The 13,525-nt window shown below is 44.0% G+C and overlaps 2 protein-coding genes across 6 annotated transcripts in view; one reads left to right on the top strand and one right to left on the bottom strand.

Annotated features, from left to right (window-relative positions):
* The window catches only part of SLC49A4 (solute carrier family 49 member 4), a 111,785-nt gene extending 100,825 nt beyond the window's left edge, over window positions 1-10,960 (bottom strand). The window contains exon 1 of the mRNA XM_004003798.6: window positions 10,473-10,960. Within this exon, the coding sequence (XP_004003847.4) occupies window positions 10,473-10,812 (340 nt within the window). The 5' untranslated portion in view covers window positions 10,813-10,960. The remainder of the gene's footprint in view (window positions 1-10,472) is intronic.
* Window positions 10,961-12,268: 1,308 nt separating this feature from the next.
* Window positions 12,269-13,525, top strand: part of HSPBAP1 (HSPB1 associated protein 1) — a 55,986-nt gene continuing 54,729 nt past the window's right edge. For all 5 annotated transcript variants that reach the window (XM_042232232.1, XM_012095766.4, XM_012095761.4 and 2 more), the window contains exon 1: window positions 12,269-12,426. In XM_042232232.1, the coding sequence (XP_042088166.1) occupies window positions 12,363-12,426 (64 nt within the window). In that variant the 5' untranslated portion in view covers window positions 12,269-12,362. The remainder of the gene's footprint in view (window positions 12,427-13,525) is intronic.

The raw sequence follows: 13,525 nt of genomic DNA, 5'->3' as shown, positions 1-13,525 counted from the left end.
TAACAACGCAGATTTTAAAACCACATTACAGCCACAGGAAATAAATAATTAATAAAAACTACATTCATAGTCATAAATACCCTAAACTTGCAAACTGTTGCTCTTATAAGGTCATACTGGGTGCCTTATGAGATAGTGGATAAAATTTTATCAATTCGGGTCTATAAGGCTCACATTCTACATTATGTTTATTTCTTCCTAGTATTTGGTTTGTAATTAAGGTAAATAGCCACCAAGTGGGCAGTGGGGCATTGTGTATAGCCCTAAGGTCCAAATAACCAGGTTTCCTATTACTACTGCTCAAAGCTAGCACAAAACAGCTGATATAAACTTTCAAGAATAAAGAAGTTGTGAAAAGCTGATTACTATAAAGCAATCTTACAGGCACAACTTGTGGCTTTCTTATTTTCAGTTGTTGCCAAATATTACCCAATCCACCTCAACTGATGCTCAGTTTTGAATAGAATGCTTTCTTGATCTCATTTGAATTTTGACAAGGCAGGACTCTGTAGTTCCATGTACTCAAAAAGACAGCAACTGACTTTGGCAAGAAGTATAAATTCCCCAGGAAAAATATGCTTATGAGCCATTTAGGACCTTCACATAAATAAATCCCAAGTGATTACAGTACTAGGACGTGAGTGCAAAAACCATCTGATGAAAGGTATAGGAATAATTTTGGAAAACTAAATATGACAATAAGAATAAATTCTACTCAAATATGGCATCCAGACTTTGCAGGAAGCCCCTTTCGAATGGATGATGGTGCATTTGCTGGGAACCTCCTGGGTACAGGAAGACAGTCTCCACATCGGTGCCTAAATATCATGATACAAAATTGAATGCAAAAAAAAACCCCACTCCACCCACCCACCCACCCACCGACCCACCCACACACACACACACACACACACACAGTGAAGATAAGCTCTGATTGCTCCTGGTATAGACCACTGGGTACAGGAAGACAGTCTCCACATCGGTGCCTAAATATCATGATACAAAATTGAATGCAAAAAAAAAAAAAAACCCAACCCCACTCCACCACCCCCCCCCACACACACACACACAGTGAAGATAAGCTCTGATTGCTCCTGGTATAGACCACTGGGTACAGGAAGACAGTCTCCACATCGGTGCCTAAATATCATGATACAAAATTGAATGCAAAAAAAAAAACAAAACCCAACCCCACTCCACCACACACACACACACACACACACACACACACACACACACACACACACACAGAGTGAAGATAAGCTCTGATTGCTCCTGGTATAGACCACTTGTCCTTATACCCCACAGCCAGAGCCTCGCCACCGGGATCTGTCTCCGAGACTATGAGGACTACTTACATTGTGCCTGTTTTCCTGTTTACACTAGTCAAAGAAGACCCAAGATTCACAGGTTATCCTTATCCCAATATGGCTTCACACATTCTAAAATCTGACCTCATCTCTGCCAGGGCTTGAACCCCCAAAATCTTTCCACTGTGCCTTCTGGAGCTCTCAGGATCTGCAGATCAGTGGAATCCCTACATTTATCAAGCTCTTTCATAAACACTGTCTTCACCTTTTTACTCCTCTGAAACCTCTTCCCTGAGGACACTGCTTCCCCAGCCACTTCCAGATCATAGTTACTCTCTCCTCTCTAAATAAAGCTCCCAGTCTCTTCTCTCCTGATGCTTTGGTTTTCTCTGGTTGAAGCAGTATGATGACGATGTGCCTTGCTGTAGTTTTATTCAGGCTGCAATTTGTTCTGTGTGGTTTTGTTTATGCTGTTTCGTCTACTAGGATTATTATATTTCTGGATTTAAGGATATCAACAAATTTGGAAACTTTTCTGGCATTATTTCTTCAATCGCTCCCTCCTACCCCATTTCATCTTACTCCATGCCCTCTTCCCTTCAGTTCAGTTCAGTTCAGTCACTCAGTCATGTCCAACTCTTTGTGACCCCATGGACTGCAGCACCCCAGGCCTCCCTGTCCATCACCAACTCCTGGAGCTCACTCAAACTCATGTCCATCGAGTTGGTGATGCCATCCAGCCATCTCATCCTCGGTCGTCCCCTTCTCCTCCTGCCCCCAATCCCTCCCAGCATCAGGGTCTTTTCCAATGAGTCAACTCTTTGCATGAGGTGGCCAAAGTACTGGAGTTTCAGCTTTAGCAACAGTCCTTCTAATGAACACCCAGGACTGACCTCCTTTAGAATGGACTGGTTGGAGTCTCCAAGGGACTCTCAAGAGCCTTCTCCAGCACCACAGTTCAAAAGCATCAATTCTTTGGTGCTCAGCTTTCTTCACAGTCCAACTCTCACGTCCATACATGACCACTGGAAAAACCATAGCCTTGACTAGACGGACCTTAGTTAGCAAAGTAATGTCTCTGCTTTTGAATATGCTGTCTAGGTTGGTCATAACTTTTCTTCCAAGGAGAAAGGTCTTTTAATTTCATGGCTGCAGTCACCATCTGCAGTGATTTTGGAGCCCAAATAAATAAAGTCTGACACTGTTTCCACTGTTTCCCCATCTATTTCCCATGAAGTGATGGGAACACATGCCATGATCTTAGTTTTCTGAATGTTAAGCTTCAGGCCAACTTTTTCAGTCTCCTCTTTCACTTTCATCAAGAGGCTCTTTAGTTCCTCTTCACTTTCTGCCATAAGGGTGATGTCATCTGCATATCTGAGGTTATTGATATTTCTCCCAGCAATCTTGATTCCAGCTTGGACTTCTTCCAGCCCAGCATTTCTCATGATGTACTTTGTATATAAGTTAAATATGCAAGGTGACGATATACAGCCTTGATGTACTCCTTTTCCTATTTGGAACCAGTCTGTTGTTCCATGTCCAGTTCTAACTGTTGCTTCCTGATCTGCATATAGGTTTCTCAAGAGGCAGGTCAGGTGGTCTGTATTCCCATCTCTTTCAGAATTTTCCACAGTTTATTGTGATCCACACAGTGAAAGGCTTTGGCATAGTCAATAAAGCAGAAATAGATGTTTTTCTGGAACTCTTGCTTTTTTGATGATCCAGTGGATGTTGGCAATCTCTTTTCATCTGGGACTCTAATTATACATGTATTACCCACTTAAAACTGTACTGCTCACTGATACTTGTGGGGTTTTTTAAATCATTTTTTTCATCTGTGTTCTACTCTAGATAGTATTTATCACTCCATCTTTTAAGTTTGCTAATCTTTTCTTCTACAATGTTTAATCTGCTGTTAAAGCCTATCTAGTGTGTTTTTTTCTGATTTCAGACACAGATTACATCCTCATCTCCAGAAGTTTAATGTTGGTCTTTTTCATGTTTTCTGTATCTTTCCTTAACATGCTTTCTTCTATCTTCTTGAACACATTAGTATATCTATTTATAGTAGCTGCTTTGATGTCCCTGCCTATTAATTTTATCATCCGTGCCATTTCTTGGTCTGTTCTACTGATTGCTTTTTCTCCTTTTGAAATGTTATATTTTCCTGTATCTTTGCATGCTTAGTAACTTCTGATTTGGATGTCAGGCATTCTGAATTTTAACCTGTTGGGTGATAGATTTTTTTCAACTCCTTTAAGCATTTTTGAACAATGTTCTGGGATATAGTTGCTTTTGATCTTTTCAAGGAGTACTTTTAAGTTTTATTAGGTGGAACCAGAGCAGCCTTTAGTCTAGAGCTTGTTAGTCATTACTGCTGAGGCAGCATCCTTCTGAGCATTCAATCCAACCTCTTATGTATTATGAGGTTTTCCCATTTTGGCTGTTGGGAACGCGAACTATTCCCAGACTTGCATGAACTGTGAGAAGTGTCTGCCTGCTCCTTTCTGGTAGTCCTTTTCTCAGACTTGAGTAATTTCTTCATGTGTACACTGCTAGTCAGTGTTCAGCTGAAGACCCAAGAACTCCTTACAAAACTCTCTCTCTACAAAACTCTCTCTCAGTGAACTCTTTTCCTCTCTGGTATTCTTCCCTAAGAATTCTGGCTATGGTGGCGTCTTACACATCTCAACTGTCTCCTCAACTTAGGAAAACTGTGGGGCTCTGTTTGAACTCCATATCTTTGGGTGAAGCAATTTTAAGGATCTACCTGTCCTGCTCTACCTATTGTCCACAGTGTCTGAAAACCACTGTTTCATATACCTTGATTTTGTTTTCTGTTTTGAGTAGTTTAAGATGGAAGAATAAATCCAGTTCCTGGTACTCCATCATGGCCAGAAGAGCCATTGACCCAATTCTGACTATTATGCTCACCACTCCCAGCTGTGACTGCCTAGAGACCAACCACATACCTGCCTCTACCTCATTCACCCTCCAGGCTTAAACCTGTTTTGGTTCTTTATTACTTCTGAGGACATTATATCTTTCACAAATCTGGTGATTCCAATGCAAGAGATGCCCTTTTCAATACCCAGGCCTCTCAGTCCCCTGACTATTTATTCCACGATCATGTCCTCTACCCTACCTTGGTTGTCCACTCTCTTGGTTAAACTCCAACCTTATCTTTACCATAACTGCATCCATGACACAATCCCAATTTCAAGCATCCCATTCTTCAACCATGACCTTCTCTCCTTCCCACTCATTCCTTCCAGTACTCTTAATTCTTCATCCACTGGGGATAACAATTTTGGAGCCGACTACTTTTTCTCATCCATCTCATGTGTTTCTTTTTCTCCTTTACCTGGTTTAGATTCCGTGGTCCACTGTTATATCACTCTCTAGATAATCCTCTACTCTTTGCCTGCACTTTGTTAATCGTACACATTTGGCAAACTGCACCTCTGGTGATCTCTCTCTTTGCCAACTCTGCCCATGCCTGTGCTTGCCCAACAGAACAGGCAGGAGGGAGACACACAACCATGCTAACTGGTCATGCTTGAAATCAATGCCCAGCCACCTAAAGCAGTCCCTCTGAGCTGTCCAACAATCCTACTACAATATCCTAGTCTGCATATTCTCTCCTTTCCTAGGAAATAGTATTACAATTTATCACATCTCTTCAATTTTCCAAGAATTGTTCTCCTAGCCTTACTGTCAGGTGGCAATATTGTTTCTTATTTTCTGAGAACTATAAACAAAGATAACTCCCACAAGCTCCTAGCACCCACCACCTGCACCTGTAATCTATATACTCTTATCATTTCTTCCATTACTATTGAAGAATTAGCTGTCAATACTTCTTTCTAAGGCCAACCTATCTACTTGTGCTCTTGAGGACTGCATCCCATTTTGCTTACCCAAGGATATGGCTACAGCAGTTCCTCCCCCTCCCTCTAGCATTGTCAATTTCTCCTTTTTTTCTGGATCCATTAGGATACTGCATTCCAGAGAAATACCTTAATATCTCTTATCTTTAAAATACCTTCTCAGTAGTCATATTTCCCTCTGGCTACTCATTCATTTCTCTGCTGCCCTTTACAGTGTGTTTAACATAGATGTCTATACTCTTGAACTTACCCCCACCACTCTAATGAGACTATTCTTTTAAAAGACACCAAAGATCTCCATGTTGGTAAATCTAAGGCTCTACTCTCAGTCCTCACTAGCTGGTTCTTCCTTATCTCTCCAAGCTCTAAATGTTGGAACGCCCCTGGGCTGTCTTATTCTGAAGCAACATCCCTCTCCACTGGTGACCTCACCCAGCTCCAAGACCCTAAATACCATTGCTGCTGCTGCTGCTGCTGCTGCTAAGTTGCTTCAGTCATGTCGGACTCTGTGCGACCCCATAGAAGGCAGCCCACCAGGCTCCCCCGTCCCTGGGATTCTCCAGGCAAGAACACTGGAGTGGGTTGCCATTTCCTTCTCCAATGTATGAAAGTGAAAAGTGAAAGTGAAGTCGCTCAGTCGTGGCAGACTCTTAGCGATACTATGGACTGCAGCCTACCAGGTTCCTCCGTCCATGGGATTTTCCAGGCAAGAGTACTGGACTAGGGTGCCATTGTCTTCCCCGACTAAATACCATTACAGGTTGAGAAAACACAGATTTATTGCTCAGGCAATAAACTGATAGTTTCAGCTCAGTTCAGTTCAGTCACTCAGTCATGTCTGACTCTGTGAACCCATGGACTGCAGCACACCAGGCCTCCCTGTCCATCACCAACTCCCAGAGCTTACTCAAACTCATGTCCATGGAGTCAGTGATGCCATCCAACCATCTCATCCTCCATCGTCCCCTTCTCCTCCTGCCCTCAATCTTTCCCAGCATGAGGATCTTTTCCAATGAGTCAGCTCTTCACATCAGGTGGCCAAAGTATTGGAGTTTAGCTTCAACATCAGTCTTCCAATGAATATTCAGGACTGATTTCCTTTAGGATAGACTGGTTGGATCTCCTTGCAGTCAAAGGGACTCTCAAGAGTCTTCTCCAACACCACAGTTCAAAAGCATCAGTTCTTCAACTTAGTCTATCCTATATCAAATAGGCATTTCAAATTCTTGATCTGAAGGCCAGATTCATGATCCACCCCCAAAATGCTCTTCCCACAATCTTCTACATCTCAGTAAACTGCAGCTTGATTCTCCCAACTATTACTGCTAAAAAAAGTTGAGAAAGATCTTAGAATCCTCCAATTTCCTCATACTTCATCTCTGCCTACACTGGTAAGTCTACTTTCAACATGTATCTAGAATCCAACCACTTCTCAAATCCTTCACTACCTTCACCCCAGCTGGAAGTCATCATCAGCCCCATCTGAGTTGCTCCATTACCCTTCCAACTGGTCCCCCTGCTGTGGCTCTTGTTCTCAAGATATTCACAGAGTCATCATTTTACCCTCCTGCTCACACCTTCCAGTAGAGCGAACCCTCCTCACATCTTCACCACCAGCATCCTTACAGTGGCCTTAAGGCTCAACTCGGCCACACAAGCCTCATTTGAAATTAATGCCCAGTCATTTAAAGTAGGCCCTCTGAGCTGCCCAAAGATCCTTCTACAATTTATTTCTCTACTATGTATCTTCTTCAGATATGCCAAACAAGCTTATGACCTTTGTCTTTGTCCCAAACAGTCTTGTCCAGAATTGCCAAGGTGCGTTTCCTTTTTCCCTCAGGTCTCTGCTCACACACACATGATCAGTAAGGCCTTCCCTGACAGTCTAGAGAAGGTATCACCCAATCACATCCCCTTTCTCCCCTGCCTGACTCCCATTTTTCTCTAAAACATTTATCACCATCTGACACACTTAGCATTTTATTTTACTGTCCTTTGGTGCCTGGACCTCCTTATTAGAATGTAGGCTCCATGAGGGCTATGTCCCTAGAGCTCAGCACACATTTGGGTGCTATCTCCTCGAAATTTTCTTCATTGGCTTCCAGGGTACACACCCACTATTGGCTCTTTTATTATCTCACTAGGTAGTCCCTTTTTATCTCCTTGCTGGAAAATGAAAAGTGAGAGCACAAAAGCAATTTCAGGAAGATAACTGGTCTTCTACTAAGTTGGGTGGGACCTATGACCACAAGACCAGACAACTACCTACCCTCTAGGGAGAAAGATACTCAGGGATGCCAGGAACTTACTTCTATGTATGCAAAAGCAACCCCATGAATCGCAGCACACCAGGCCTCCCTGTCCATCACCCACTGCCAGAGTTCACTCAGACTCATGTCCATTGAGTTGGTGATGATATCCAGCCATCTCATCCTCTGTCGTCCCCTTCTCCTCCTGCCCCCAATCCGTCCCAGCATCAGAGTCTTTTCCAGTGAGTCAACTCTTCACATGAGGTGGCCAAAGTACTGGAGTTTCAGCTTCAGCATCATTCCTTCCAAAGAAATCCCAGGGCTGATCTTCAGAATGGACTGGTTGGATCTCCTTGCAGTCCAAGGGACTCTCAAGAGTCTTCTCCAACACCACAGTTCAAAAGCATCAATTCTCTGGCGCTCAGCCTTCTTCACAGTCCAACTCTCACATGCATACATGACCACTGGAAAAACCATAGCCTTGACTAGACGGACCTTAGTCGGCAAAGTAATACCTCTGCTTTTGAATATGCTATCTAGGTTGGTCATAACTTTTCTTCCAAGGAGTAAGCATCTTTTAATTTCATGGCTGCAGTCACCATCTGCAGTGATTTTGGAACCTAAAAAAATAGAGTCTGACACTGTTTCCACTGTTTCCCATCTATTTCCCATGAAGTGATGGGACTGGATGCCATTATCTTCGTTTTCTGAATGTTGAGCTTTAAGCCAATTTTTTCACTCTCCATTTTCACTTTCATCAAGAGGTTTTTTAGTTCCTCTTCACTTTCTGCCATAAAGGTTCCTCTTCACTTTCCCAAAGAGTTGGACACGACTGAGCGACTGAACTGAACTGATGCAAACAGGACATGTGTAGTAGGACAGCCAACAAATGAAAGCAGAACTGGCTTTTTTCTACTGAAAAGCAAGGGAATTTTAAATTTCTTTTTTGTTGCTCTAGCCAACAGAAAACATAAACTAGAATTCACCATATAGTCATAGAAACACTGAAAGAACTCCTAAAGTAACTAATTTTATAAAGAGAATGTATGTGTGTGTGCTCAGTCATGTCTGATTCTTTGAGACCCCAAGGCCTGTAGCCTGCTAGGCTTTTCTGCCCATGGAATTTTCCAGGCAAGAATACTAGAGTGGGTTCCCATTTCCTATTCCAAGGGATTTCCCGAGCCACGAATCGAACCTGTGTCTCCTGCATTGCAGGTGGATTCCCTGCAATGAGGAATCTCTATAAACAAAACAGGTTAAAAAAAAAAAAAGGGGGCTTCCCTGGTGGTCCAGTGGGTAAGACACCATGCTCCAAATGCAAGGGACCAGGGTTCAACCCCTGATCAGGGAACTAGAGTCTACATGCCACAACTAAGAGCCTAAATGCCACAATTAACAATTCTGTGCGTGGTGTGGCCAAATTAAAAAAGAAATAAATATTAAAAAAAAAAAAGAAAACAGGTAGTCCCTAATTTATCTGGCCAAGAATAGTAGATGTAATTATATATATAATTATCATATATATAGTTAATATAATTATAATAAAAAGGATAAAAATTAGCATTTTTCTACCTTAAAAATATAGTTAGCTAATTTATGGAATAATATTGAAAAATGCTCCTGATAAAAAGTTAAAAGAAACAATAAAATAGCATTTCCCCTTAAGTTATACAACCTGGTAAAGAATGACAGAGGAATTGTCACAGATTGAAGATTAACAACAAATAACAACTAAATGTAATTTAGGACCCTCAACTGAATCTTAGAACAGGGCAAAAAAGAGAGAGAGACATTTGTGGAAAAACTAGTAAAATCCAAATAAAGTCTAATGTAGTTTAAAACAAATAAATCCAAACAAAAGAAAACCCCATTCAGTACAAGAAACTTTCTCGGCAACTAGCACATATCTCTGCCTGGAAGTTCCACACTTCGCAGGGCTGGATACTTTCATTGTTAGAAGGTTCTTTCCTGTATTCTTTTGAGTTACAGCTTCTTGTAGCTTCACTCAGTTTAGTTCTTCCTTCTAGAACTAGGCACATTAAGTCTAATTCCTCATTTAACACATATTTATATCCTGCCTCAAGTTTCTTTTTGAAGCTTGACACACCCAATTCCTTTCATTTGACACATTATGATTTTTATACCCTTTACATTCTTGTCACCCAACTTTTAAAGGACTCCACTTTGTCAATGGCCTTTCAAAAATTAATGCCCAGAACTGAACATTAGAAGCATGTCAAACTATTTCTCTGCTTTTAGATACTACACTTCTGTGCCTAAAATTGTCCTCTACTTTTTAGCAGGTACATCACATTGGCCATGAATCATTTATCCATACTTGTGTGGTATAGTTCAAAGTCTTAACATTCCACTTTTCTCCTCACAGAATCACACTGGCAAGTGGTAAAGTGAGATGTCTGTCCAGAGTATTCTCTATGAAAAGAGAGTCTTCATTCATCTGTAAGCTTTATCTGAAAGTTAAAAATCTCAGCTGACACTTGCAGGTGGTCACATACACACACTTTAAAGCTGCTGTGCACCCTTTTCCAGAAACCAAAGCGTCAGGTCCTGAGTTCCCCAACAGCTCTTCCTGGGCTGGAGTCATCTATTATGGAAAGCCAACTCATTACTTCCTTGTATCTGGGCATCATCATTCTATTTTCTGACCTGTCACCCTCAACACCCCCAAACACCTTTGAAGTCAAAGCATCAGTCATTTTCGTCAGATGTAGAAAACACACAAAGCATGTGCCTGGGATGCTCTTATATCCACACATGCAGAAACCTGAACACCCAAAGGTCGCCTAATCCCTGCTGTTGCATAATGGGCCTTGATTTAAAAACAAAACAGTATCTGCAAAGAAATCTTCCCTTATTTGACGCTTTGGGGACGGAGGGTTCCTAGTCAGGCATGGGATGCCAGCAACACTCGATCACCTCATACAATCTCTAAGACGAAGCCGAGGGAGGCGGCTCCCCCAGGAGTAACATCGCTGGCGGGGCTCCCGGGACCCCCTCACCTCTCTTGTCCAGAAGCCACATGAACGCGAAGCAGGGCAGGAAGCCTATGGGCCCCCACAGCACGAGGAGCGCGATGTCCCAGCTGGAGAAGCCGTAGGCCTGGCGCGCCGAGTTCTGGATGGGGCCCCATGTGTTCCAGACCAGGCCCTGCGCGAACCCCAGCAGCGAAAAGAGCAGGAGCACCAACCAGCGGCGCCCGTACACGCGCCCGGGACTTGGGGCTGCCGCTGGCAGTGCCGCCGCCGCCTCCCGGCTTCTCCAAGCAGCCCCCGGCGCAGGCCCGAGCCCCGGCCCTAGCAGCGGCTGCCGTTCCTCCTCGCTGCTCCAGCCCGAGCCCATCTCGACGCGCGGCCCGCGGGGCCACCGCCCCGCACGGTCCGGGTTGCCGCCGACCAGCCCCGCGCGGATACTGCCGGGCTAAGCCGAGGCCGAGGTTGCTTTGGTCGCCCTGGGCCTGCCGGCCGTGTTGCTGCGCCTGCGCCGCGCTAGCCGGCCGCGGGCCGGGAGGAGGGGCAGGAGAGACCGGAGAGGAGGGGGCTAGGGTGCGGGACCCGAGGTGCTCTGTCTTCCGGGGCTGGAGCGGCAACCTGGGCGAGAGAGGGAGTGGAGCCGGGGTACCAGAGCGCGGACCGGGAGGAGCTGGAACGACCGGGAGGAGCGCCGCTGAGCCTGGGGAAAAGGGAACTCCCGGACAGGCTGTAATAGAGGAGGTTGGGCGAGGAACCTGGATTGTTGGAGGAAGTGTCCAAGTTTACGTCATGTGCCCAGTAAACAACTCGAAGATCTCCGATCACTTAAGCTAATGCTTGTTTCTATATTGGGTTAATTCTCAATTCTGAAGGATTTATAACTTCGGAATTTAGAGCGGGAGATAGAATAAGACTGACGCGTAGTAGGAAGCATTGCCGCATGAAAATCGTTTGTTTTTTATGTACAGTAAGTATTGTCTTATTTAATCAGACATTTTTCAGTGCTTTACATACCCAACGAGGGAATTATAAACAAGTCAATTTAGTTCATATATAGAAGATACAGATCTCTTTCTACTCTTTTGCCTGTCATTATTAGGACAATAAAGATATATTTATTAAACTTGAAAGATTTTTGCCCCCAAATGACCTAGATCTATCTCCAGTTATTATGATTTTGACTAGATGAGTAAACGAGAGGACGGGAAGTTGTCGATCTCTTGATCAAGCAGCCAATAGTTGCATTTATTTTGATATACAAATCCAAAGGTCTGACAGCTGTCGGTTAGTGTCCTGAAAATCTAAGTCAAGCGATATGGCTTGTTCAGGGTTGGAAATGAGTCATAAGGAACGCAATTAAGGCACGTTAGCCTGAGGCTCACATTACCGGCAGCCACGAAAACCAGGTGGAGTCCTGTTGCTCCCAGAAGGGCAAGAGAAATGGGGAGAGACGAGGAAGAGGAGCGTGAACTCTCCCAGTATCTAAGGCTGTTAAGAGTGGCTGCACAATAAAGCAAACGCAGAGCCACCTTCCACTGCCTTGAGCGCCACAAAAAAACAAACCATCCCCTAAAACTCCAATACCGTTGGGAGGAGGAAAGCGCCAAGGCAAAAACGAAGGACCTGACTAGGAAACGAGGAGAAGCAGAAGCGAAACCAAGAAACAAAGACAAAAAGAAGACAACAGTTTGGAGAATGTAAGAAGGGCCACAACCGAGACCACGTGCATACATTTCAAGCACCCCTGAATCAAAACAAACCTGCGTAGCCCCGCCCATCCCCGTCACGTGACCTCCACTCTAGTGCAGCTTCCGGAAGAGCCCGGTAGCCACCGCTTCACCGCTGGAGATTTGGCCTCTCTCAGACCGCTTCCCGCTGGGTTTTTCTTTTGGTTTGGGCTGAGCCCGCGTAGTGCTTGCCATGGCAGCAAGCCCCGGGGCGATCACTAATGCGGACTCTGCATTGGGAGGTGGAGAGAAGGAAGGTAGGTACTAGGCGGGTCAGACCAAGAAGTTGTAACCCTCTTGTCTTCTTGACACCTCTCATATGACCGTTTGTCTCTACGGCCTAGCAGTAAATTATGAGTAAAACTGTTTGTTTTCTAATAAACGTAATGTTCAAATTGTGGCACCCAGCTTTTAGATCGACTGGTCCAGTTTCCCTCCATCCTACAAGTGTTGTTTCACCCATAAAGGTGTTGTGAATGTTACAGTGGATTGAACCACCTTAAGACACATGGCGTTATCTTGGACTTTTGTGAACAGGATTATGATTTCAGTGGAATCCTGCTTTGGAGAACAAATGTGAGCCTGAGATCCCTGTTAGGATTTATTGAATGATTGCTCCATGCCTGGCACAGTTCTGGGTACTGCCACGGGATCCAGAGATCTTTGACTGTATATAACAATGCCTTTTCCCAGTTGAGTAGAGGGGTCTGGAAGGGCAAAAGAGTGACTGCTACTCCTGCTGCTGCTGCTGCTGCTATGAATACTGTCAGTAGTGCATACTGAGTGAGGATTGTCATCAGGAGAGATGCCAGTGGGGAAAAGATAAATACTTAAAGGAGGGAACAGTTTGAGGTGGGCCTTTATGATTTGATGAAATAGTGACAAACTTAGGTGGTTATGCTGGTGGGGGGCGGGGTGTGAGTCATGGGAAGACAGGGAGCAGAAAAGCATAAGATGGATATGATTGGTGGTCAAATAGTCATGTTTGTCTAGAGGAAGAGATGACCACTCTGAGCAGAGGCAGCAAATTACAACTTCTTACTATCTGACCACAATCTCCTGCCTTTATAACTCCCTTTTTTATGTACCCCAAAGAGACAACTCCTGAGCTTCATCTGTACCTCCAGTCCATTGTTACATTTTCTGTCTATCTGTATCTCCTTATCTAGTTTAGAGTGCATGTCATAGTTTATTATTCTGATCTTTCTCTTGAAAATACACTTTTCTCTTGTCCTTGCTTGCCTTTTACTCCTCTGACAAAACCCATACACTGGATGAACCCAAACTTTTGCCCTCTGCACTTGCACCTATATTGCTGAACTTTGCTGTGAAAGGTCCTGGGCAAGTTGATGTGAT

Source organism: Ovis aries, chromosome 1, assembly GCF_016772045.2.
Source record: "Ovis aries strain OAR_USU_Benz2616 breed Rambouillet chromosome 1, ARS-UI_Ramb_v3.0, whole genome shotgun sequence".
In the NCBI taxonomy this organism is placed as follows: domain Eukaryota; kingdom Metazoa; phylum Chordata; class Mammalia; order Artiodactyla; family Bovidae; genus Ovis; species Ovis aries.
The sequence above is the reverse complement of the archived record's forward strand: the minus strand, read 5'-3'. Positions and strand labels throughout refer to the sequence as shown.